General features: G+C 36.3%; 1 protein-coding gene and 1 non-coding gene across 2 annotated transcripts; one reads left to right on the plus strand and one right to left on the minus strand.

Moving 5' to 3' along the window:
- Positions 1-1,841: 1,841 nt before the first annotated feature.
- On the minus strand, positions 1,842-24,830 carry LOC5570473 (hairy/enhancer-of-split related with YRPW motif protein). The gene is made up of 3 exons (XM_021840777.1): positions 24,223-24,830; positions 12,629-12,843; positions 1,842-2,829 (listed from the first exon to the last, which is right to left on the minus strand). The coding sequence occupies exons 1-3, from the start codon at positions 24,489-24,491 to the stop codon at positions 2,165-2,167; spliced, it is 1,149 nt and encodes a 382-aa protein (XP_021696469.1). The 5' UTR covers positions 24,492-24,830; the 3' UTR covers positions 1,842-2,164.
- On the plus strand, positions 2,072-2,143 carry Trnae-uuc. The gene has a single exon. It is a non-coding gene; the product is annotated as a tRNA-Glu (tRNA).
- Positions 24,831-25,840: the final 1,010 nt, after the last annotated feature.

Consider the following 25,840-nt stretch of genomic DNA (forward strand, 5'->3'; position numbering starts at 1 on the left):
TTTACTATACAAATGGTGCCATGGTAAAATTGAATGCACAAAATATTCTAAATAAATGCGTATTTAGTCTGCACAAATCAAGTGGCGTTGTGTATTTGATTTAACCCTCTGATATAGTATTTTCAACCGCAACGCTGTTCTCAGTGTATATATATATATATATATATGTATGAAATTCGTAAATGATTTTCTGAGATAGTTCGCCCCCACCTGATGAAAATTTTGGCTGCGCCCTGATTTCGTGACAAGGGATGATACACAAATTATGTCACGCTAAATTTTAACGCTAAATTTTAACTTTACCCTCTTGTTTTCACGCTTTTTGTATGAGACCTCCACCAATTTTGTAAGGCTTGTCTCATTTGGCTTGACCCCCTCCCTCCTCTTAGAGCGTGACATAATTTGTGCATGAACCCCAATGTGTCTGGATCGGAATGAGATTACCTACTGGTCGATCCGCATTTGCCCCACATCCCACGTGGTGAATGCATCCTGAAAAGAACCATGTTTGCTGCAACACCATTGCCACTATGATATCTCCCATAAGAATTATAAAGAAAGGAATCGAAAACCGCGGTTATTTCATTCCTCAGGGAAATTCCACGTGCATTTCTGAGTAAATACGTTAAAAATAATGTCTCAAGAATGTGATACTACCAATGCATCAGTACAGAAAAGTGAGATTTTTTTAATTTTTGATATAAAATTTTATTCTTTTGGTAATTCACTTTCAGTAAAATTCTCATATAAAAACCTATGTGCATATACAATATGGTATAGAGGAAAAAAAAACTCTCGCAAAAGCTTCTCAATCACAACACCGTTTTCGTTGGTCGTTCAACTTTGTCTTCAATATTTCTCATTAAATAGGTATGAATTAGAATCTAACTTACTATGTAGGTATTTCCCTCAGCAGGACTAAAAGCTTGGCGAAGGCATCAAATCCATCCATTCAGCGCGCACTTACTCATCTAATTGACTCGATTAGTTCCGGCCTTAAAGCTAAACTGCAATCTTCTGCCGCGAAGACGACGGACATTTGGTGTGTGTCTAAAAATAAATAACCTCCGGTGGATGCGACAGCAAACCGGAGGGGGAGAAATCTGTTTTCGTACCTTTCTATCCTAAGGGATGTTATGTACAACCATTTAAAGCTCTCATCCTGTTTCGGAAGGCAAACAACGGGTCTGTCGTTTTAGCTGTGTGTATAAACTGTATCAAAAACTGATATGACCTCTTTGGCGATTGTCTTGTTTTTAGCGATGATCCCTTATCTTATCTCGCGTAACAGTTCTAAAGGGCCAATGATCAAATTGTAAACAAATCGGGTTTTGATACCATTCGATAGCATCTCCCAACACCCACAAACTATGCAAACATTGTCAACATAATCATAAAACTTACCGTTATAAACTCGGTTTTCAAAACGGCCAATAACCGCTTTTTTCCAAATCATTCATTGGCCCCTACTCGAAAAGGCCAATGATTGGTTCTCGCTCCATCAAGAGGGCCTACAATCGGAAAATTTCGCAAACTGTCATTGGCCTTAGCATGGTGAGAGGCCAATGACTCTCTCTTGCTCATTCATTGACAACCGAAAAGGCCTAGCCTTGGGCCAAGCACGCTAATAAAATTCTATTTTGGCCAATAGAAAAGGCCCATGCCTTGATGAAAATCGAAAATGGGCCAAGCATTTAAACTTATCATTTTTTCCACATTTTTGTCAGTTTTCAGAATAAAATCAATTATTAGCGTGTAGTAATAGTAATTCGTCACTCAACTAGCAAGAAATCACATTGATTGAATTGAATACTGAAAAATAGGAATTGAAAATGTGGTGAATAATATTCAAATCGAATTTTCTCAGAGTCAACGATCTGAGGATTGGCCCTTTTGAATTGTTACGCGAGTTATCACTATCACTATATACACAGGTAAGTGTTGATCATTGTCTCTTCTATACTGTTTGGGTTTTTATTGTTTCAATAGGAAATCGAATGAAATCTATCACTTTGGTACAGATTAAAGCGGTTGCGATGTGAAATGATCCAGCTGCCCAAACATCATCATATCCCATATGGTCTAGTGGCTAGGATATCTGGCTTTCACCCAGAAGGCCCGGGTTCGATTCCCGGTATGGGAAATTTTTTTGATGGTTTATTTTTCAGCAAGCCATTTCAGCGCCCCAAGGCCGATAAGGTTTGGACGAGTTGTTGTTGTAGCTGTTGGAGGTGGAGCTATAGCCGTGGGAGGAGGTGCTTACGGAGTAGCCAGCCCCATTGCCGTAGCCGCCTCGCAGGTTGGAGATGTCGGTGTAGGTGGGGTTACTTTGGTCAGCTGATTGTGACTGTTGCTGTTGTTGGGACTGTGGATTGCCGGAAGAGGCATCGTGTTGACTCGAATAGAGGTCGTGTGCGCTGGCAGTGGCACTTGTTGCGTATGCTGACGCATGGAGGGCGTGCGGTGGCACTTGATGTGCCGTTTGGTCGTGTGGCGGGATAGTGGCAACCTGCGGAATGTACGGTGCCGAAGAGGACGCACTCTGCGGTGCGTAGTTCTGATGGTAATAGGTTGAGGAGTGTGGCGCGTAGGCGGATTGGTACGAACTACTGTGGGACCACGCGGGACTGGCATTGGCCTTGGAGGAGAGTTCACGTTGCGTGAGGAAACACTGCAGGTGGGACATGAGGCGGAGACGGAGCGGATCCTGGACGTCCATGCCCTCGATGGAGACTAGATAGCGGGCAACTTCGGCGACGCACTCCCGGAAGCCGATGATGTGGTAGTCCATGGCGAAACGCTGCGGATCGTAACTGGCATCGTCCAGTCCTGCAATGCAAAAGAGAGCGAAAAACCGATTTTAATGACATTTGTATTTTGATTTGAGCGGGGATGTGTGAGAAAGTGGATTGCACTTCCCAGCAGAAATAATAACATAATAATCCTATTTAACAGGTCCCAATCTACCCATAAATATCAATTTTGGTCGTCATCGCTCGATCTCTCGCTCCCTTCCTAACTCAACTTGCGTGTCAATGTTAACTTTTCCGCACACGTTCCCACGGATGGTTCTGGCTGGATGAAGCGACAGGGAACCGACCAGCCGTAGTGTGCGCAATGCAAGAACAGGGAAGCGTATGCTTATCGAAACGAGTTGCAATATTTTGAATTACTCGATCATATGCGATTGAAATAGAAGCATTCATTCCTGGATTTGTTGTTATTAGCGGCAGATTTGAAATAAATAAATATCCCTGAAAAAATCATGAAAAGCATGAATCTTTGGCAAAGTTCCAGAAAAAACTCAGTCCAAGTTCTCTAAAAATGAATCCTTGTAAGAATAGGTCGAGAAAGTTTCATCAAATTGTTGTCATTTTCGAACAATTTTACGTTTGGGAGTATAGCTGATGTAAATCGAAAGCATTTAGAAGCTGAAGGTATCTTAAAAAATGCTGAACAATTCCTGAAACCAATTTTAAAGAAGCTCAAAGAGGGAGACCTACAAGAATTAATAGTCGAAATGCTTGAGAAATTTATTGAAAGAATTCCTGAAGAAAATCCCAAAGAAATACTCAGGGAATGAAAAGAGAAATTCTTTGGAAAATTCTGGAAAGTATTTGACGGATTTTCTTTTTAAAAAATCCTGGAAGAATAAATAATCAAATTCCTAGAGCAATATCTGGATAAATATTTTAATAACTCCTTGAAAGAATCCCAGCAGAACTCTGATTTAACAGAATTGTAAACATTTCTCGAAGAATCAATAAATATTTTCCGTTATAAAAATTTCTAGGGGCCTAGCTGGAGGATTCCCACATGAAGTATAGTATACGAAACTAAAGACGGTCTTACAATTGAGGTCGAAATACGGGTATCTGTCAAAAGATACAAACTCAAGTGGAATTAAATGGTATAGTACTAAATTCGGTTTTCATTTATTTTACATTTGTTTTATTTTTATATTGAACTTGTGAGTTTGTTCTAAATAACATGCTACGTTATGAACAGTACCATAATCTGCAATCATTTTGTTTTTTTTGCAACGTTCATGAAATACATCGTGTAATATTTGTTGTTGTAATTATAGAATTTGTTATATTTTTGTTTTCTTTGGTGAAATTGTCATTAGAATTTGTTTTATTTTAACTACTAACTAACAACTTGTGTTTGTATTTCATTTCATTCTCGTTGTATATAGTCCTACAGGGTTACCCAATAATCGGACGACAATACAAGAATCTGTATATAGATTGAACACATTTAACACACTATAAAACCTAATTTTGGATCATTCTTTTGAATTGCGTAAGATTCTCAATGATGTCCACGTCGTTGTAGCTCTCGTTGTAGGTCCGGCATAAACGAGATAAAGGCGCAGATTTACCCAAGTTTGTTCTTGACCTGGGAACGTAAAATAGATCCACGTGGCGAAGACCGTTTGTTGGAAAGCGATATTGGAGATCGTTGGTAAGGCTGCAGTGGATAGATCCATGCACTAGTCGGTGAAGCGTAGACATGTCAAGAACGCGCCGTCGGTCACATAATGATGTCATCTGCAGACGGCTAATCCTAGTCTGATAAGGCTCGTATGGAAAATGAAATTTTCTGTATACAAAACGAGTGAACGTATGCTGCACTGCTTCAATACGTTCTACATACTGCAAATAGCATGGGTTCCATGATGGTGAACAGTATTCTAGACTTGGGCGTACGATACGGTTAAAAAGTGATATCATAGGATCAAGTTGGTTGAAGCTTCTGCATATCCTCATCACGAACCCAGACAACCTTGCCGCTTTTCGTACAACCATGTCAACGTGTGGACTAAAGCTCAAGCGTCTGTCAACTATTACACCCAGGTCACGTATCTCGGATACCTTTTCCAGTGACACTCCATCAACAAAATACGTTAATTCATAGGGACGTTTCTGGCGCGATAACTGATGATAAAATAAATTTCTAGTAAAGATCTTGTTTCTTCCTTCTGACCGGGAAGTTTTTTTTAAGATTCGGTAGTTTGACGGCAAGATTTTTTGAGTATTTTTTTTTTAGAAATTCAAGGAATAACTAATTGATATTTTTGAAATGATCACTGGAAGAAAATATGGAATATTCCATGAAGTAATATCTGGAAAAAAGTGCTTGCAGGGTCCGTCCAGAATATGTTCTGAAGCGCATTTTATTGTCGAATTTCAGAAGATTGGGCCGACAAAAAAACTCCGTAACGAAGAGAACGAATCGTACGAAAATACGTTAATTCTCTCATTTATGAAGTTATCTGAGGAGAAATCATTGGATAAATCGCTCAAGAATTTCCAGAAGGAGTTTCTTGGAAATATTTCGATGAAAGCCGTAGCGGAAATCATGGAGGGATTCTTTGAAGTATCATTTAACGAATTTCTTTAAAAATTGATGAAGGATTTTCTTAATAAATAGTTTAAATAATGGATTTTCTGAACGAACCCCTGAAATTTTTTTACCGGAATCGCTGGAGAAATTTGTGCAGGAAACTTTAAAGAAATTTGTGTAATAATTGTCGCAGGAATTACTGTAATGATTGATATATCATTTTCTTGTGCATACCCTCAAATGAACTTTTGAAGAATCCATGAAAAACTTACTTGAGAAGCTGCTCAATAAATCTTTGGAAGAGCCTGCAGGAGTAATCCTTGGATGAAATGCTGAAGAAATCAATTATAGATTCTTAGGAGGGACTTCATGGTAAACCCTGGACAAATTTGTAGAGTTTATACTAAATGCTCATTGTCTAGTGGAACACTAACATTTTTGTGATGGAATTTCAAACATAGAATAATGGTAGATACCAATTATTATCATATGATAATGGGGAGTTACTGTATTTGATTTGAAGACAACCCACCAATTTCCCTGTTCCTCTTTGCAGTTTCTGTGTTTGAATCTTCAAATCTGTGAGGATATACCAAGGAACACAGCAAACCAAAGAAGACCTATAATTGCCCCAAAGAATATGAATGAAAAACGTTTAGAAGAATAACTCCTACTTGTGAATGAATTTCCAAACAGCTTCCCATCGCAGACGTTGTTCTGCTATGATCGTTGGGAACCCGAAAGCCCCACATTTTATCCCAGTCAAAACAACAATCAACGCCTCGGGGCATAATTAATGCCGGACTAACTGGCCCGCCAGCCTATTGCTCATCGGTGGGAAGGTCCAATCGGAGGCCTTCCCTGAGAACCCGAGCCACCAGAGCAAAAACCATCAAAAAACGTCAAAAAACCAATCAGCTCACCAGAAAAAGGGTTCCCATAATCATCTCAAACTCAATCTCAATCGCCGCCGCCTCCAAGAGTGGGAAGATGTAAAACAGAGGCAGACTGCTGTGCATTCCATTATCGGTATTTATCCTTCCTTCCTGGAACTGGTGGAAACACGGCTTCTACAGCCAATATAACGGACCGGCTTCGGCCCAAATTGCCCTGGAGAATCTCTCCCACGGTTTTTCGACCGATCGACTTGTGAGAATCCTTGCTTCCCTCCGGATTGCGAATTATTACCGCGCGATTATTCCCTTAGCGCCCTTAAATGCCCTCCTCGTCTCTCCACTCTGCATACCATTATTCGCTTCAACCTTATAATAGGGTGGTGGGAAACAAATTTCCCGGAATATGTTTTTTAATGGAACCACCCCCTATTCCAACCAACGAATCGGATCCGCGATAAGTCGTTTTTTTCCTGATGTGTTATTACACATTACATACAATATTGTTTGGTGAATGCCGTGATCATCAAAACATTAACTCGCACTTCGAGGGTTACACCTCCCTTCCTCCGCTAAGAAGCCCTCACCCATCGAACTGGAAGAACCGTGGCAACCGAAATGCGTACGCGTTCACATATTTTCGTTCCAGACTGGACGACTGATTGACTATGGGTGTATGCCAGGGGTGCTCAAGCTGCAGCATATGGCGGGACAAATCACGATTTTTCATCGAAGTTAGGAAAATTTAATGGTTGCGAAAACTCATATGCGTCTAAACTCGGTGAACTCAAATTCACAACATTTATGTTGTAATGATTGGATACCCAAGTAACAATTTCTATGCTCTCTGGCCTTTCGAGTTATTTCTTGAGGTTTTATTATACCTACATAGACATTGGATAAAGCAAAATAGTCTTTGCAATATAAAATTCTTCAAAGTATTTTATAGATACCTAGCAGTGCTTCTCTTACAGCTTTTTTATTTTCAGCATAAATTTTGGTTAAAGGAGTTATGTATTATCTGTTAAACATAAGCTTATGTTGCACGGAGAAAAAAGAATTGTCCAGTCAATCATATTTGCTGGTAGATCAATCATATTTTACTTTGAATTCCAGTCAACCATACATTAAAATTGATTCAACAGTATCTATGGTTGGTTTAACTATTTGGTATGACTGGTTCAACTACACAAAATAATTGAATCAACCATAGATATGATTGACTCAATATTAATATACAATCATAACAATGGTATTATTGTTGATGTTGTGTTGTCAAAACCGTCACGAATCTTCTTTATCGACAAAATGTAAATAAATATGGGAGCAGGAATACAAACTACTATCTTGTGAGTGAGAGCCCATCAACTTACATCTACTCCAACATCGCTTGTTGGAAAACAGCGGTTTTTTGCGGTACAGCTCATAACGTTTCAAGGTAATAATGTACGGAAAGCTGATTCAACAATAATATAATTGAAATATTCATGTGATGGAAGACAGAAACAAAAGCAAAAGCGATTGGGCAAACCATACTGTCAGTTTAGAAGCACCGATAATATGCTTGTAACAAACGTATCCAGGCATGTTAAAACAACTATCGGAAAAGTTATGTCAATCGTGCAAGAATTTTCTGCGTGAGTGCGCTTGGTAATTTGCATTCTCGCTTCGCTTTTTTTTTTGTCTGAAATGGAAGTGTTTTATTTCGTTTGCGCGTTTTGTCAGCATTTCGCTTATCAAACTGGTGAGCTCGTTTCATGCTTTTGTTCCTAATGAGTTAAATATTGCTGTTGTTTTGTGTATGTGTTCAATAAAGAGTGAATAGTCGGTTACTGCCGGAACTTTATTTAAAGTTTTGCATACTTTTTAAATGTTTTGTTTTTTTTTTAAATATTACAAAATATTTGAATGGCTGGACACTAGTAGCGCCTACTTTTTCTTTGGAAACTGATAGATGGCTTTTTGAATTGATGTTGCATGATTAACATCAGACTTTTGAATTGTTCATTATCAAAGGTGTCGAGATATTGAGCGCTCAATCAACCAGAGGTCGAGACACTTCGATCAAAATCGATTTTGACCATATTTTCGTACAAAAATATATTAACATACATTTTTTCATCAAGTTTTCAAAGCTTAACAAGAAGACAAGTGATTAGAAAGCTTTGAAAATCATTTGTTTCTATTGTGAATGACAAATGTTTTCCCGAAACTTTTGCACAATATATTTTGATTAATGATCGTTTCAAATTTCTTTCTCAAATTTTAATGAACATATTTAGAAGTGTAGTTTAGGTCTGTGATTAGCAACATTGCAATACCATTCTCTGACCAAACATGTGGAATTTATGAAAATAATCTATGTTCTAATAAAACCATGGATTCGTTTTCTCATTTAAAGTTTTTTGATTACGTTTTTTTGTCTTTATTAACGTGAATTTCTATGATTAGAAACAATATTTCAAATATTAAATTTTCATTTATCCAGAAGTGTTCTGCGGACCGTATCGTGAGCACCACTGGTCTAATATGCCGCGGGAACAAACGACCGAGAGGAACTGTGGGAACTAGGAAGGTTCTATCAAAAGTGTAGAGGGGTTCGCCTCGTTTCGGTGGATATTAGCTTAGAAACGCGACGCGAGACGTCCGATGTGTGGGAAAAGGAAGGCACTGCGGTGCTCACACACGACGTTCTGAACAACGATGAATGGAGGTCCTCTCCGATATAGCCATAAGTCCGGTGTGTGTAGAATAATATGTAAAAATTTAAACTGAGAGGGGGAATGTATGCATGATTCAGTAGTTGATTTTTTCCTGAGTTTCAATTCCTCTACGTGTTCGAATCGAATTACAGAGTGTAGTGAAATTGTTGGAACAGATCAGCGAATAGAATTGGGAGGTTTATGTTTCCAACATATTTGTTTTTTTATTGTTTTTTTTGAACCGTTATAAAACCAAGAAATGTTACTTGGGATCAAATTCAGTTCGCATTTGATTTTACACGAAAATCAATCGCTGTTTTCTTTAAATGAGTTTGATCATCATGGAGATAATAAATGGCTCAGATGATAGACTTTTCTTTTAGAAACATCGAAAACGACAAAAGATCTATTAATTAAGAAGATAGTTTTATTTTGGAGCTTGAGACAAAAATTTGTTCCGCAGTGTTATCTATTATGCAACTTTGATGTAATGCCGTTTTGTTGAGTCAGAAGGTGGTAGCAGTGTTATGACGGTGTTTAAACAGCTCATATGAGAAGTGTATTTTGACAGTTCAGAAACAGTGAATTTGCTGACAATGGACTGTTATCATTATCTTTATTATCTAGACATTCAACTGGTAGCAAATTCGTCTCCAAGATTTCAATGGAGTTATCGAAGTTGAATGATTACAATAGATTTGAAGTGGTCGATGACTTATCTACATAATAGCTATAAGTCAGAATTTGGGAAACTGGTGGCAATCAAAAGGTGATAGTACCGTCGTTGGGGGTGACAATGGGTCAAAAAGGGATATGTGCGATTTATTTTTTGAATAACTATCGCAATTTAACTCCAATAAACTTCAAATTTGGTGTGTATGTACTTTGATGGTACATTAACAACTGTTCAAAAAATTAAAGACAAATATTTATTCACAGCGGCACCACAAGTGAATGAAAAATGACCCAATCTCACCCCATAGAGGGGGTGACATTGGGTCACTATAATTAAAATAACTTGTTTTTGAGAATATGATTTCAAAACCATTCACAACTGAAAAATATTGATAAAAAACGATGCAAACAAGACAAAAAGATATCTAAGATGTTTCACAAGTATGATAAACCCACTTAAAAGAAAAATTATACAGAAAATTGAAGAGCTATGAGAAAAAATATGTAAACCCAACATTTATTGTCAAGTTTACATAAATTTTCTTGGTTTTCCCTCAAAGTCTCATCCCCATTGCTATAAAGCCCATTCAGTTTCCCCAAAGGTGTACCGAAACAGTGATTATTTTAAACCTTCGCAAATAGTTAAATTTCGGTGCAAAATTCCACTATCAATAAATTTCAGGCAGAAGTTGACGTCATAATCCCAGTATTTCAGCGATCTAACTGATTTGTACTTCCGTGAAATGTTTCTATAATATGAAAACACTGATAGATAATCAAATTTAGAAAGAAAACACCCTTTTGATAAAAAATTACGATGTTGCTGCGCACAAAACACAATTGCTGGTTTGAGAAGTTGTCAAAATGCGTTGTATTGTTATTCAATGCACGAAATACTCAAGTAGACTTTTTTGATGTTTCAGAGATGCTGTATATAGAAAGAATAAACACATCTTAATGAAAAAAGAGAACACCCGGCACCGTAAAATGTCAAAAAAGTGGACTTGGAATTTCATTTACTATCGTTCTTGCTTGACCCAATCTCACCCCCATTTTCAATGTTTTAGGCATCGTACCGAAAAAAATGATTTTTTTGTGGGAAAATCAAACAGATTCCGGAAAATACCTGTGATGTGTAATGAAAAGACTTTCAACATTCTAATAATACAACGATAGAGGCTGGAGTACATGCGTGATACTTTGTACAGGAGAAATTGAATGTTGTAAATTTTATCTAGTTTCAACATGCAAGTTTATTGATGTAGTAAACATAAACGACTATTTCTAAAAATGTATATTGTTATGAATTATGTGTAATAATATGTTCCCTAACATAGGATTTATTAATTTGAGTAATATCAGCGTTATTAGCTGAAAATTTCACAAAACATATTTTTCCGTTTTGACCCAATCTCACCCCCTAGACCCATTGTCACCCCCATCGACGGTAGTATTACAACGTACACCTATACGGCACACATAGGGACAGAAGGTAGAGGAATGCATGGCTAGGTATTTTGCAAGATAGACAGATAAAAACGGTATTCGCATAAAAAAGCTTAAGGGAAATAAAATTTGTCATCTACTCATAAATCCGCAAAATTCCAACAAAATTGCATCATCACATTGATTATATCCCGCATCAATCAACCGTTTCCATCCCAATAAAAACCCTTTCGTCAAGTAATGTGACCCAGCATTCGCGTGACGAACTTTTTCCCTTTTCGAGTGTCCCCTTTTGCCTTCGTCAAGCCTTTTTTGCAAAACATAAGACGCAGAAAGTAATAAAAAAAAAGCTTGAAAATGCACAACGCGGAACCGAACACCGGCAAAAGTAAGTTAGTAGTTAAACAAACTTCGCCATTCCTCGTCGTCGTTTGACGAGGGTCCTTTTCGTCCTCCTTCGGTGTTTCTCTCCCGCATCTTCGTCCCACACGGCTCGCCTCCGAAAAAAAAACACATCCATCCATCCATCCACCGTGGGAACAAGGATACCGGATGTATTAAGTTCCTCTTTCCCATCATAAAAAGGTACAACGAGAGTGACCTGATAAACATCACCGTACTCCGCCGCTTCACAGTGGTTCAAATTTGAGAAATCTTGTGCGAAATTTACGCATTCTTAAAATTTTACAAGTTTTGATCATGACAAGTGCCAAGAACCATGTTTTAGATGGTTGAAAATCATTTTTTTTGTGCTTGATCGCTATTTTTTGGTTTCCTTAGAGCAATTTTATCTACAAAATTGATGTTTTCATACATTTTTATGCTCTCAACTTTTTCGAAAACGAATGTTTAGGCAAACTGAGGCAAGAGAATTCTTGCTTAATCCATTTCTTAGACCTTTAAACAAGATATTTCTGCGAGAGCTACTTGTACGATCTGAAAAAGGTGTCTTTTTATTTTGATTTTTTGATGTGCCTACAATAATAGCTGTTAATTCAATAGGATTACCAAAAGATGAAAATAAATTTGCATGCGACATTTGAACAAATTTATGGTCCAAACACAATGAAATAAAATTTAATTTATTTTTGAAATTTAATAGATGACTTTGTTTTTCAACTAATAACATGTTTTGATACTGGGTTTCTGTCAGCTTTTTTCAGAAAACTGGACCTCTGTACGCCTGCATATGTGTATCCTTAGGTTAGGAACGAAGAAGCAGTGAGCAACATAGGACCGCGGCGACCCTCTTCCACGGTTAGAAGACCGTATGTGCGTTCTTTACTCGGTGTATTGACTTCGTTAATTAGGTTTCTCTAGCTGCAGTAGGGGGAAATGCGGGAGGAAGAAAGCTACACGAGAAGTCCTTGACTTATACGAACACGACACATCATTGAGACTATTCTGGGAAGACGACGTCTTCCGGTCAAGCGACAACAACAGATGGTCCACGTCCTCATCGGAGATTTTTCATCTCACGAGAAGCGAGATTGACACACCATTTTTAATAATCTTAGAGATGGTAAGATGAATCAGGAAAAACGAAAAGGGAAGGAAACCCACCTCGTGCGTGCAGTTGCTTCAGGTGATCCACGGTCAGTTGGAGGATTTCGGCTTTCTCCAGCTTGGCGGAGCCCTGCTTCTCGTACGCGCTCGGGACCAACCGTTTCAGCTCCGACAGGGACGAGTTGATCCGATCGCGGCGTTTCTTCTCGATGACTCCCCGGCGTCGCTTCCGACTCAGCAGTTGACAGCTGTCCGATTCGCCAGGTGAGGTGCTGCGCGTGGGAAACAACGAAAAAGAACGTATAAGTACATTTCTGGAGTTATAGTTAGTTAGTGGTGAGGGGGAGATGCAGAACATGAGAGTATGAGGCATTAATGCATGGAAGTGTAACATAATATATGACTTTTTTCCATTTCGTTAAACACCCTCCTGGCGCAGTTCTGGAATTAACTGTGCGGTTGAGTTGGTTCTGGACAAGTTTCCCCGTTTTGGTTCCCACGCTCGTTTTGATAAGAGCGAGGACCTTGGGATGGGGTGGAAGGTGCCAATAGGGGCCGTGGTCATTAAACAAAGTTTAAGGTAAATTTATTCAAAGCAATCGGACGGAACCTTTTAGCAAAATTATGCTGAAGTGCACAAATGATATCATTCTTTAATGAAAATTTATTGGAGAAAGTGCTCATTGACATTTCATGGGTATTGGCTAAACATGCAAAACGGAACTTCAATGATGATTCTTTCAGAGGCTAGGTTAGGAAATGATCCATGCAGCAACGATCCTTGCATAGTACCTACTTTTACTTTTCAAAATAATATTTTTTTTATCTAGGTATTATACCGGGATCTTTCCACGAGTTCCAACGGAGATAATCTAGAAGCGAACCAGATTATTGATTATTATAAAGATGGTCAGATCTCGAATATTCAGCGATTTTATAGTAACCTATTAGCAATTCGAATAAGTAAATAATTTCGTCATAACGCTGAAGTTAGCGATCCCTTGCAATAATAAATGAAATAATTCTTCAGAATCTATTTGCACTAGTTTTTTTTTTCTCTGCACTAGTTAGAATGTCTTCATTAACAACTGGAAACTCTTAAAAAGTTTCAGTAAGCATTCTTTTGGTGCTTTCTTTTGAGATTGGTCTGAAAGCTGATAAGTATAAGTAATAAGAGTAAGAGATTTCGAGTTTTTTGACACGTAATCTGTCCCAATGTGGGTTTGGAACTGCAGCTTTTGCGTAGAATTATTGAGACAAAATATAAAAATCTGGATCTGCATTTTAAAGCTCTAATAAATAACTTACTGATAGAAAGCTGACATACCTTACAAAATTATTGATGCTCTTTTGGAACCCTCATAATTTTATGGGTAAGTTTGGAATTTTGCAGAAATCTTGAAGAAGTCTAGAATGTCAAAGCTCAAATTCAATTGAATGTCTTGATTCAGGGCACTGCATTAAGGTGAAGATGAATCGAAGCCAAATTTAAAATTTTTAAGAGCACGGATCTGGAGAACCAAGCATCCGTTTGAGCTGAAAACCTAATCGATTGGTCACCACCAGCTAGTGACCAATCGATTAAGTTTTCAGCTATAACGGATGTTCGGTTCTCCAGATCCGTGCTCTTGAAAATTTGAACTTTGGCTTCGATTCATCTTTACCTTAAAGTTAGCTTGCGAAATATTAAGTTTATTAAAAATTCTTTCAATTTCAGTCTACCTAAATCATCTAAAATCTGCACTACCCTCAACGATTCTATCGAAATGATTAGAAATCATCAGAATCATTTTCATCTAGACGGACTAGCATTCACGCAGAAAATTCTTGCATGATTGACATAACTCTTCCGATAGTTGCTTTAACATGCCAGGATACAATTGTTACAAGCATATTTTCGGTGCTTCTAAACTGACAGTATGGTTTGCCCAATCGCTTTTGCGTTTGTTTCTGTCTTCCATCACATGATTATTTCAATTATATTAGTGTTGAATTAGCTTTCCGCACATTTTTACCTTGAAACGTTATGAGCTGTACCGCGAAAAACCGCTGTTTACCAACAAGTGATGTTGGAGTAGATGTAAGTTAATGCGCTCTCACTCTCTAGATAGTTGTTTGAATTCCTGCTCCCATTTTTATTTACATTTTGTCGCATTTTTGCAATGTCGATAAAGAAGATTCGTGCCGGTTTTGACAACCCAACATCAACAATAATACCATTGTCATGATTGTATATTAATATTGAGTCAATCATATCTATGATTGATTCAATTATTTTGTGTAGTTGTACCAATCATACCGAATAATTAAACCAAGCATAGATATTGTTGAATCAATTTTAATGTATGGTTGACTGAAATTCAATGTAAAATATGATTGATCTACCAGCAAATATGATTGACTGGACAATTCTTTTTTCTCCGTGTTGACGAACTGCAAATTAGAATAAAATGTCCATTCATGTTCTTTCAGATAATTTAGTGTTCATCTTTGCACCTTAGCCTCCCATGCAATTTGGAAAAAAAATCTGTAACGAAACCCAAACCATTTAGAAGCGAGCTACTATTATGTCATCCATTTTATTCTCGATGACATGACTTGACCTTGGACTCATAAAAAAATCTGTTTTGATAATTCCAAAGTTCTTCAAAAACTGTTTTAGCGATTCCTTCAGAAATTCCTCTAATATCACTTCTGAATTTTTGAAACATTATTGAAGAATTATTACAGGAATCAACTCACATTTTTCAAGAATTCGACGTGGTATTTCACTAAAAATATTTAAGAATAGTAATAATTTCAGATATTAATGCCCGACTTCATCGAACATCTTCTATGAATACCGTTATGCATATAAAAAAAATCTACAGAAACCATTTTTTTTTCTTAAAATGCTACTTTTTAGTTTAGCTTTTAAGTTTTTAGAACTGTAAGAAATATAAAAAAAAAAATCTACGTCAAATCCTTAACGAAATGCCTGTACAATTTCCGATATAATTCTATAAAAATCTTCAATTCTATAAAAACACTTCTTCGTGAGTTCCAAAACAATTTTTAGAGAAACTTATGTAGAAATCTTTAAATGAAACATTCTTTGAATTATACTTAAATGAATTCCAAGAAAAGCTATGAGTCAATTATTAATGCCATTTTGAAGAAATGGCTAATTAAAAATATTTTATTATGTCATGTCATTAAGGTCGATTGGCACAATGTTCATTTGGCATAAAGTCATTTGGCATAACGGTCGTTTGGCATAATAGTCGTTTGCCAAACAACTTTATGCCAAACGGGGTACAATTGTAATAAACCCCACACAGTGGACCTTCATCATATTTGCTATAATTTTGATTAACAAACTTGCGTTAAAATATCAACCCATATTTGGTTTCAAAATTTATTGCCTTAAACGAACTTTTGCCCTACCGGTGGAACAAGAGTTCTAATCAAGTGTGGGACAAAATTGAATGACTGAAATTTGAGCCAGGAATTTGCCCAAAACAGATTTATTTTAATACAGTAAAACCTCCATGCGTCGATGTTCCATGACTGGAACCATACTAGAAACAAAATTTCATGGTTACTATGATGGTTCCCCCAAACCTGTTTCCAAAGCATTTCTGTTCCATGACTCGATATATCCCTGAGTCGATGGTCCCTTCAGATATCGACTCATGGAGGTTTGACTGTATACTAAAAAAATAAGCTTTTTTTTAGCAAAACTTACGTAAAATGTGTTAATTTGGTGACATTTTTCACATGATCAGTCGTATTTAGCAACAGCCTTTAATGTAGGCTTTATAGGCAATTTATATTTTTTTTTGTGAGATATTATAGGACTCATATTTTTTCCTCCCTTTTAATTTCCATGTCTAAACGTGATTTTAGAAGGGTGGTGTCTTCTTAAGAGTTGGAAGGCTTTAAGCTTTATTTTGATATAAAAATATTTGTGATCTATCCACGTAGCAGTGCAGTGTGAAAATATTGTTTTCTATATTAGCTCAAATCGAGTATAGCTATAGCTGTCATCAGCGAAGTTGTAGATAATGATAATTAAAAAAAAATTCTCAAACATCAACTTTGTACAAAGATTTGTTCAAGAGTTACAAAGCATTTTGTATAAAATACTCCTAAAAGTTGGCAAGAATCGAAAAAATATTGTTTTTCTCGAAGACACCAAATATATATCTCATCTCCTTTTAAAGTTGTTAACGATTTTAGTTGAAAAATAGTGACTTTTTGTCTCAAAATACCATGGAAAATCGCAAACCAAACAACTTTCATCTGAAAGATACCCTTTTAGGCTAATGATCAGTCATAGTTTCAGAACTAAGAACTACTGTTTATGACCCCATTTGAAGCTTTTTTATGAAAAACTTCACAGAAAATATATTTACCACAAGTGTTTGTACTTAAAAGTGATTTGTTATAAAGCATCTCTATATTACTCTTAAAAAACTACCCTTAAATATAAAAAACTGATTACAAATAATTTTTACGAGACCATTTATTAGAAAATCAGTTTTCAGTTCCGGGGTAACTTTGATAATGAGTAACACTTCATAATCCACAAACAGAGGCCTAGTAACAATCTGTTCAGTTCGAACAAGAAAAGCATAGTCTTTAAACCATAATAAACTTAATTATTGTTCGGCTTATGATACATCGACGTCGCTTAATTGGTCCGGATAACATGTTTTAAGTGCACGGATGATTCAGAGAATATTTATGAATCGTTCTACGACATTGTGGTATATTTTTCGAAATCATTCGTTGATTATATTTTTGTACTATTTGTAGCTTGATGAGTTTAACACCCAATCATAAAGTAACGAATGCACTTCCATATGCCTTCCAAAGATAGATAGCTTTGTATGAAAATTTTAGATACAACTAGCATATCGAGACAACAACTTGTTCGAATGATTAGAAACTTGTGATTTTACAGAAAAATGTTCTATGGAGACTTTGTAGTGAACCGTTTTTTTTTTCTTCTGTTTCTGTTCGGGATGAACCACTGCGACCAGTTTTCTTTGATCTTTTGTGGTATATCCGTGTCCTTTGTTTAGTGCATGTCGTTCTACTCCATTACTATTGAGAAATAATTAAGTAGTCGTTTTTTATACAAATATCATTCTTTACCATTTTGCATAGAGCCTCTTTAGAAAAAGATACCGCTATTTATACCTTTTGGAGAAAACAGTTTGTCACCATTAAACTCTCAAAAGCGCGCCCCTTAATCAGGTTCGGCCACTAAGCAGGTTGAATGATACTGATATTGACCATGCATCGGTACTCTAGCGTATCAAATTATTGCTTCTACTTATAAGGTTCAAAGTCGTTTTTTGAAACTGTGAACAGGTTTCATCGCATGAGACATTTAGATTCCTTGATACAAAAAGCTTATTTTAGAAGTTAAGAGGTCTGCTACTCCACTGATTCGGAATCGTTTCCCTCCTAGATATCGAAAGATAAACTCTTGAACTTGGAAAGAAATTATCTCATGCGTTGAAACCAACCTCAGATGCTGATTGAGCCATTTTTCCACTTCGACCTCCTCATCATCTAGGACAAATAGGTGGGTCTTAGTGGCTTGTTACTCTCTTATACTCTTCCGACCGTAACTTATAAGTATCACAAAAACAGATACAGCAAGAGTACAATTTGGTAGATCTTACCCCGTAACGCACCTCGAAAAGGTGATCTACCCGCGTTACGGGTAACACATTAGTGAACCGTTTGGACTATAAGAAAAAAATATACAATGAAAAAATATTGCATTTATTTCCATTAAAAATTCAATAATAAAACTTAAATTTTCAATTACGCAAAACCCTCATTTTCAATATATTTTAAATTTTCAGCATAGCATCTTGATAGTAAACAGATGTTTAGGACAAAATTCCATGATGGAAATTTTTTTCTAAAAACAACTTTTAATCGATTTTCAAAATTTTGATTTGTTGTCAAAATATTATTTTGACAATTTTTTTAATTTAAAATACGTTCTGATGATACAATAAGAATCTTACCATAATGATCATCTTGATCATTTCTCTAGATGTAAAAATATATAAATTAAATGATAAAATAGGCCACTTTCATTAGTTGTTCGCGATTCTTTATCAAGGAAAATGAGTATGTGGAAAGAAATATTGTATTAACTCTCGAAAACGTATTATTATTGTTGGAGAATCGCGAAAAGTTATTGAAAATGGCCTATTTTAGTTTTTAATTAATATTTTTTTGCCGTAACCTTCATATAATTCGAAAATGCCTACTGCTAGAGAAGTTTTCGAGATAATCATTATGGTTTAGAATCATTTTAATATTCTTATTGTATCATCAGAACGTATTTAATTTGGACAAAATAAAACATAGACCAATAGTTATTAGAAAAACTTTTTTTTTTATTTCTCCTACATAAAACTTTGTCTCAAACATCCGTATACTATCAAGATTCTATGGTGAAAATTTAAAATTTACTAAAAATAAAGTTTTTGTTTTACATAAAATTTAAGTTTTATTTTTGAATTCCTAATAAAAAAAACCTTAAAATATGTTTTCAGTGTAATTTTTTTCTTGTAGCCCAAACAATTACAACTTATTCTAAAATCAACAGTTTCGGGGTTAGAATTTTTCAAACATGTTTCATGTAAAAATTTATAGGACATTTTCAAACGTTATTCTTGAGTCAAAATTATCGATTTTTCTATGGAAAACACTTATTGTCCCTTGTACTTATTGTATTGTATATCAAAACATGTGCAAAATTTACTGCAAATCGACGATGGTCGAGTTCTGTGACTGACCGATTTGACATGGAATTCGTCTTTTACTCTCGTATTATCACATCGTTAGTTCATATTGCGAAATTTGCTTTAAATGAACAATTTGTGCTAGGTTCCTATTGAAATTCAAACTCTATAACGTAATTGAACCCCATGACAAGAATCTCAATGAAGAGAATCAAAACCTTTTAATTCCGCCCAAATTGCTCATCTTTTGAGAGCTTTAGGACATTTGGTCAAATGATATTTGGTCGAAAGTTTATTTGGTCGAATGGACATTTTTTCGAATGGACGTTTAATCGAATGACTTTAGAGCATTTCGTCGAAAGATTATTTAGTAATGGTTGATCGAAAAATCAATTGGTTCAGCAGAAATAAAACCAAACTAAAAATATTGCTCAATGGATGACCTTAACTTTATTTTGGCCAAACATACTTTTCTTCTGCAGCCAATCACACAAATATCTACATGATAAATATTACCACCGCTTTGCAACGTGGTGAAGGTACTTTCGACTGTCATTCGACCAAACGTCATTCGACTAAATGTCATTCAACCAAATGTCATAGATTCTCTTTTGCCAGATACGCGTATTTCGAATACCGCTTGTAGTCTTCTTCAGTGTCAGCCAGGATACGAGTAATTGACAGTGAAGAAGACTACAAGTGGATGTCGAAATACGCATATCTGTCAAAAGATAAGCAATTAGGGCGGAATTAAAAGGAACAATACTAAAATCTACTATTTTTATCCTCTTTGACATTCAAAAAAGTAATAAAAAATGTAGGCATAAAACGACGGGCGAAAAACCTTTCAAATAGAGATATTTTAATCTAACTTTGGTCAGATACTTAGATGCAATTACAAATTCATTGACTTGATTGAAGATGTCATGTAGATTGTTCATTAGAGTGCGGCTTATTGTTCAACAGTTCTCAATACCAAAATTTTGTGTGTTTTTTAATTTCAAATCAAATAAAAAGAGAAACCTCAAAGTTTGAGACAAGAACATCAATATTTGAAAGTGGGGCAAGCGAGTTAAAGGTGAATTTTCAAGTTATAAAATACAACCTTCATTGTAGTCTACATAATTCTTTTATTTATCAACCAATTCTTATACATTCTTCTTCTTTATGGCGTTACGTCCCCACTGGGACAGAGCCTGCTTCTCAGCTTAGTGTTCTTATGAGCACTTCCACAGTTATTAACTGAGAGCTTACTATGCCAATGACCATTTTTGCATGTGTATATCGTGTGGCAGGTACGAAGATACTCTATGCCCTGGGAAGACGAGAAAATTTCCAACCCGAAAAGATCCTCGACCGGTGGGATTCGAACTCACGACCCTCAGCTTCATTTTCAAAATAAAAAGAGAAACCTCAAAGTTTGAGACAAGAACATCAATATTTGAAAGTGGGGCAAGCGAGTTAAAGGTGAATTTTCAAGTTATAAAATACAACCTTCATTGTAGTCTACATAATTCTTTTATTTATCAACCAATTCTTATACATTCTTCTTCTTTATGGCGTTACGTCCCCACTGGGACAGAGCCTGCTTCTCAGCTTAGTGTTCTTATGAGCACTTCCACAGTTATTAACTGAGAGCTTACTATGCCAATGACCATTTTTGCATGTGTATATCGTGTGGCAGGTACGAAGATACTCTATGCCCTGGGAAGACGAGAAAATTTCCAACCCGAAAAGATCCTCGACCGGTGGGATTCGAACTCACGACCCTCAGCTTGGTCTTGCTGAATAGCTGCGCGTTTACCGCTACGGCTATCTGGGCCCCCAATTCTTATACATAGCTCTTTTAATTCCCAAACCATTCTCCACAAAATTAAATTAATGAAAACCTTGTCGAAAATCAAACCTATAGGTTTGATAAGACTATAGTATAGTCTAGAGTAGTTTTTTTTTCAAATTTTTCAAGTACAACTTTGTTTGACCATAAATTAATGAATAATCAATAACACGCAGAAAATTCTTACACGATTAACATAACTTTTCCAATAGTTGCTTTAACATTATCGGTGCTTCTAAAATGACAGTATGGATTGCCCAATCGCTTTTGTTTTTGTTTCTGTCTTCCATCACATGATTATTTCAATTAAATTATTGTTGAATTAGCTTTCCGCACATTTTCACCTTGAAACGTTATGAGCTGTACCGCTAAAAACCATTGATTACCCAACAAGCGATGTTGGAGTAGATGTAAGTTAATGCGCTCTCACTCTCAAGATAGTGGTTTGAATTCCTACTCGTATATTTAATTACATTTTGTCGCATTTATTCAATGTCGATAAAGAAGATTTATGCCGGTTTTGACAACACAACATCACCACTAATACCATTGTCATGATTGTATATCAATATTGAGTCAATCATATCTATGGTTGATTCAATTATTTTGTGTAGTTGAACCAATCACACCAAATAGTTAAACCTAGCATAGATATTGTAGATTCAATTTTAATGTATGGTTGACTGAAATCCAATGTAAAATATGATTGATCTACCAGCAAATATGATTGACTGGACAATTCTTTTTCTCCGTGAATACGAAATCTGAAGCTCGTTTTTCTCAAGTTTTTAACCTTCAAATAGTTCAACAAACAATAAACAATTTTTGATAATTTAAAAAAAATGTATGCACTAATCAACTCATAATTATAAATTTCAGTTAAATATAGTAAATCCGTAATTTCCGCAAAAAAAACTTGAAAAATCCAATGAAATGTTTTTTTCAACGCAAAAATCATGTCTTTGGATTGTTTTTGTTGAATAATTAACACATTTATAACAAAATAAGTAAGATACACAGTTTAAAACAACTTAAATTGCTTTAAAAAGCATGTCATAGGATTTTGAATCGATTGAGTATTCATGAAGTTATGATGAAACAAAAACTGCTTTTGAAAAGTTCAAAATCAATGATGGATCGTAAATATAAGCAGGTGAAATCAACTCACCTGTAAAACATCTTAACTGCTACGGCAAATGAAATGTAATATGTTGTAACCAAAATGTTAATAAAATCTCAAATTTGTTTTACCATATTAGGATGATAGTGTTTTCTAATAACACAGAACACCTAGATATAAGAAATGAATGTAATGTTTAAAATGTTACTAATAAAGAAATTAAAAAAAAATACGTATCGTCCCCTTTAAATGCTTGCACCATCTACAAATCTTAATATTTTTGACTCAAACTTTTAGGCATTTTTTCTAATGTGATTTAAATTTGTAAAGGACCCCTGCATTTTAAGTTTTAAATTTTTTTTTATCTCAGCCTAATTTTGGTATTCATAAAAAAATCGAAGGAATAAAACAACATTTTTAAAACTTGTTTACAAATTTTTGTGGAGCAGTCGACTGTATATTTTAATTGTGGAATTTACGGCTAAGCAGTCTTGGAATGATTAAAACGAGTTTTGTTTCAACCCAACGTTTCGACACGGGGATTGTGTCTTCCTCAGGAGGAAGACACAATCCCCGTGTCGAAACGTTGGGTTGAAACAAAACTCGTTTTAATCATTCCAAGACTGCTTAGCCGTAAATTCCACACTTGTTTACAAAACGTAAATGATTCATCTTTGATTTTCAAAACGCTTATCACAGTTAAAGATGAACTTCGGTAAACTTTGGTTTAGGTTTCTGCCTTATTCATTTTCATCATATTTTTATAACTTTATGTACTCTGAAAATATTTGCAATAATAATATTGATTTCACAGCTGAAGCCCAACCACTTTGACGTCCATAAAATTATTATTTTAAATTTATAATTATTTTCACTTGCTCCGAAACACTTAAACAATACTAGTAGTTGTTCACTAATGTTGATTCTTAATCAAAAAACCAACCACGTTTAAGGAAACCTTCAAATTAAGATATTTTCAGTTTATTAGTATACTAGTGGTCCTGGAAAACTTCGTCTTGCTATCAAGTACACTGAAACAAGCGTTGCAGTAATGAAAACCATGAACGTGTTTTTCAATTTACTATTCCAACCACGATTGAGCTATCATGAACGCTTTTTATTTGCGTTTCGTTCCCTCTCAATCCAACCGCATCGATAGCCGAGCGGTAAGCGTTCGCGCTTGGGAATCGCCAGATCCTCGGTTCGATTCTGGTCTGCTGCAAGTTATTAACCATGATATAGTAATTTTTACTATACAAATGGTGCCATGGTAAAATTGAATGCACAAAATATTCTAAATAAATGCGTATTTAGTCTGCACAAATCAAGTGGCGTTGTGTATTTGATTTAACCCTCTGATATAGTATTTTCAACCGCAACGCTGTTCTCAGTGTAGGCTGTTGAAAAACGCTATGCATGTCCCGTGTAGAAAATGTCAGATTAGTTCTCTCCCGTTTTCCCGACTATTTCGAAAACTTTCTCAAATTTTTTCTTCGCACAAACACGTCGGAGCTCTGGACGAATTGAACAGTGAAAGAATCATGTAAGTCCAATCACCCGTTCTCAAGATATTTCGTGACATACAAACATCATTCCATTTTTATTTATATAGATAGATTATTTCCAAATAAACTGAATATCAACAATTATTGTAGATATTAAGATTATAATTCACAAGTTTATTTTCAAAATAATTAGTATTGCACTTTCAAAAAAATAGTAACTGTTTTTGAAGCATATTTTTCTTTTGAAATCTAGGAAACACGTATGAATTTACACAATTAGCTCCATTAAACGGAGAATGATATTTCCGTTGAGAATATGACATTATTTTGCCTCTACATAGTCACCATAACATTACAGTTAGAAATTTTATCACAACTGATAAACACAATCACCCATAATAACATCGAGCAAAAAAAAAAACACCACTCACTGTTCTTTGGAGGACTCTTCCGAGTAGAGATCGTCGTCGGACAGCGACTCGGACAACGTCCGCTTGGTCCCCTTGGATGACGGCGGGGTCCACGTGTTGTTGTTATGCTGCTGCTGTTGCTGTTGTTGACTATTGGCAGCGTTGGAGTTGGGGGTTGAACTGGCAACCGGCACAATACCGGCAACCGCCCCACCGCCTCCACCCACACTCGAATAGCCCCAATGCAACGGGGTGTTGTGATGATGATGGTGATGCAAATGATGATCCATGCTTGTGGTGACACTTTTTGCTATTGCTGTTTGATCGCACTTTCACTTGCCCTGGTTATTGTTATTATGATTTATTGAAGACACTTAAAAAATTATCTGAGTGTCTGAGTACTTGCTCTGATGGTAATTGTTTTCTTCACCGAGAATTTGTTTTTTATTCAAATCGTGTCAGGTGTAATGCGGTAACAATTCGCCGAAATCTTCCTCTAAGTGACCACCCAAGTTTTCGCGGCTCAAGTTCTTCAGACACGCGCCGGGCGCCTTCTCTCGCGATTTTGTGTGCTTTCCGGTTTTTGCGCGGCGACCCGTAAGGCCTACACGTGACTTGTCATGTGTACAAACGACGTCCGACTGATTTAATGACGTATGCCGAACGCATGCAATGCATGTGCCATCCCCACTCCCGTCCGGGTAATGTTTTTATGATTTTTATCACTCTATGTTTCCGCATTGTGTGTGCGCCTCTTTTGGGTTGGGAGAGAGGATGAATCCACTATTCAAAGCCCAGCGGCAGCTCTCGACGGGTGAATGAGTGGAAGGAGGGCGCGCCCAGCGGGCGATCGCTGCAAGGATAACACTCGCAGCGAGATATCCGAAAGAAGGGAGAGAGCGAAAGTGTGGAAAATGCTCACGGCAAAGCACGAACCGCTGTGGCGAATGAACCATTCGGAAGGTGGTGGGGGAAATCATAAGCATAAGACAAGTTCATGCATGCTTCCCCCACTCTTATGAAAACCGGAATGAATTTACGAGTCCAGCAGCATAAAGAGAGCATAGAGAGCCGCCACACGCATGCACGTGTACCGATGAAGAACGAAAGCGTGGCCGGCTCGTGACTGAAACGGAATGAAGCACTGCTTCTCCCTCTAACGTACGCTACGCATAGTCATAAATGCTGATGAGATGCAATCGTGCCATCGGGTAGTGGGTGGTTGTTGGTAAACTGATGCTCCTGTCGGCTGACGACCGACCGCACAGTGGTTCGATCTAGAATAACTGTCTGCCAAAATCATTAACTCTTATTAAAATGACACTAGTGTACTGTCTCTGTATGGTATTTCCAAGCTTCTGAGATCGGCTTAACCATTTCATCTCAATCGAACTCCCTCAGTCTTAGCTTCCATTTGACAGCGCAATGTTAAAAATTATTATTATTATTATTGTTATCAAAATCAAAATTCAAACACACAACACGTCAAGCGGGCAGGATCCGTTTTTGTTTTTGGAATTTTCAAAAATAGTTTTTTTCGAACAAAATCAAGACAATTTACATGAAAATGTGTTCACTATATTCTACGCTCCAACCGAAACACAGTGAATACATTTTAATTGAATATTTTTTAGTTTTG

This window comes from Aedes aegypti, chromosome 2, assembly GCF_002204515.2.
Source record: "Aedes aegypti strain LVP_AGWG chromosome 2, AaegL5.0 Primary Assembly, whole genome shotgun sequence".
NCBI classification, from domain to species: Eukaryota; Metazoa; Arthropoda; class Insecta; order Diptera; family Culicidae; genus Aedes; species Aedes aegypti.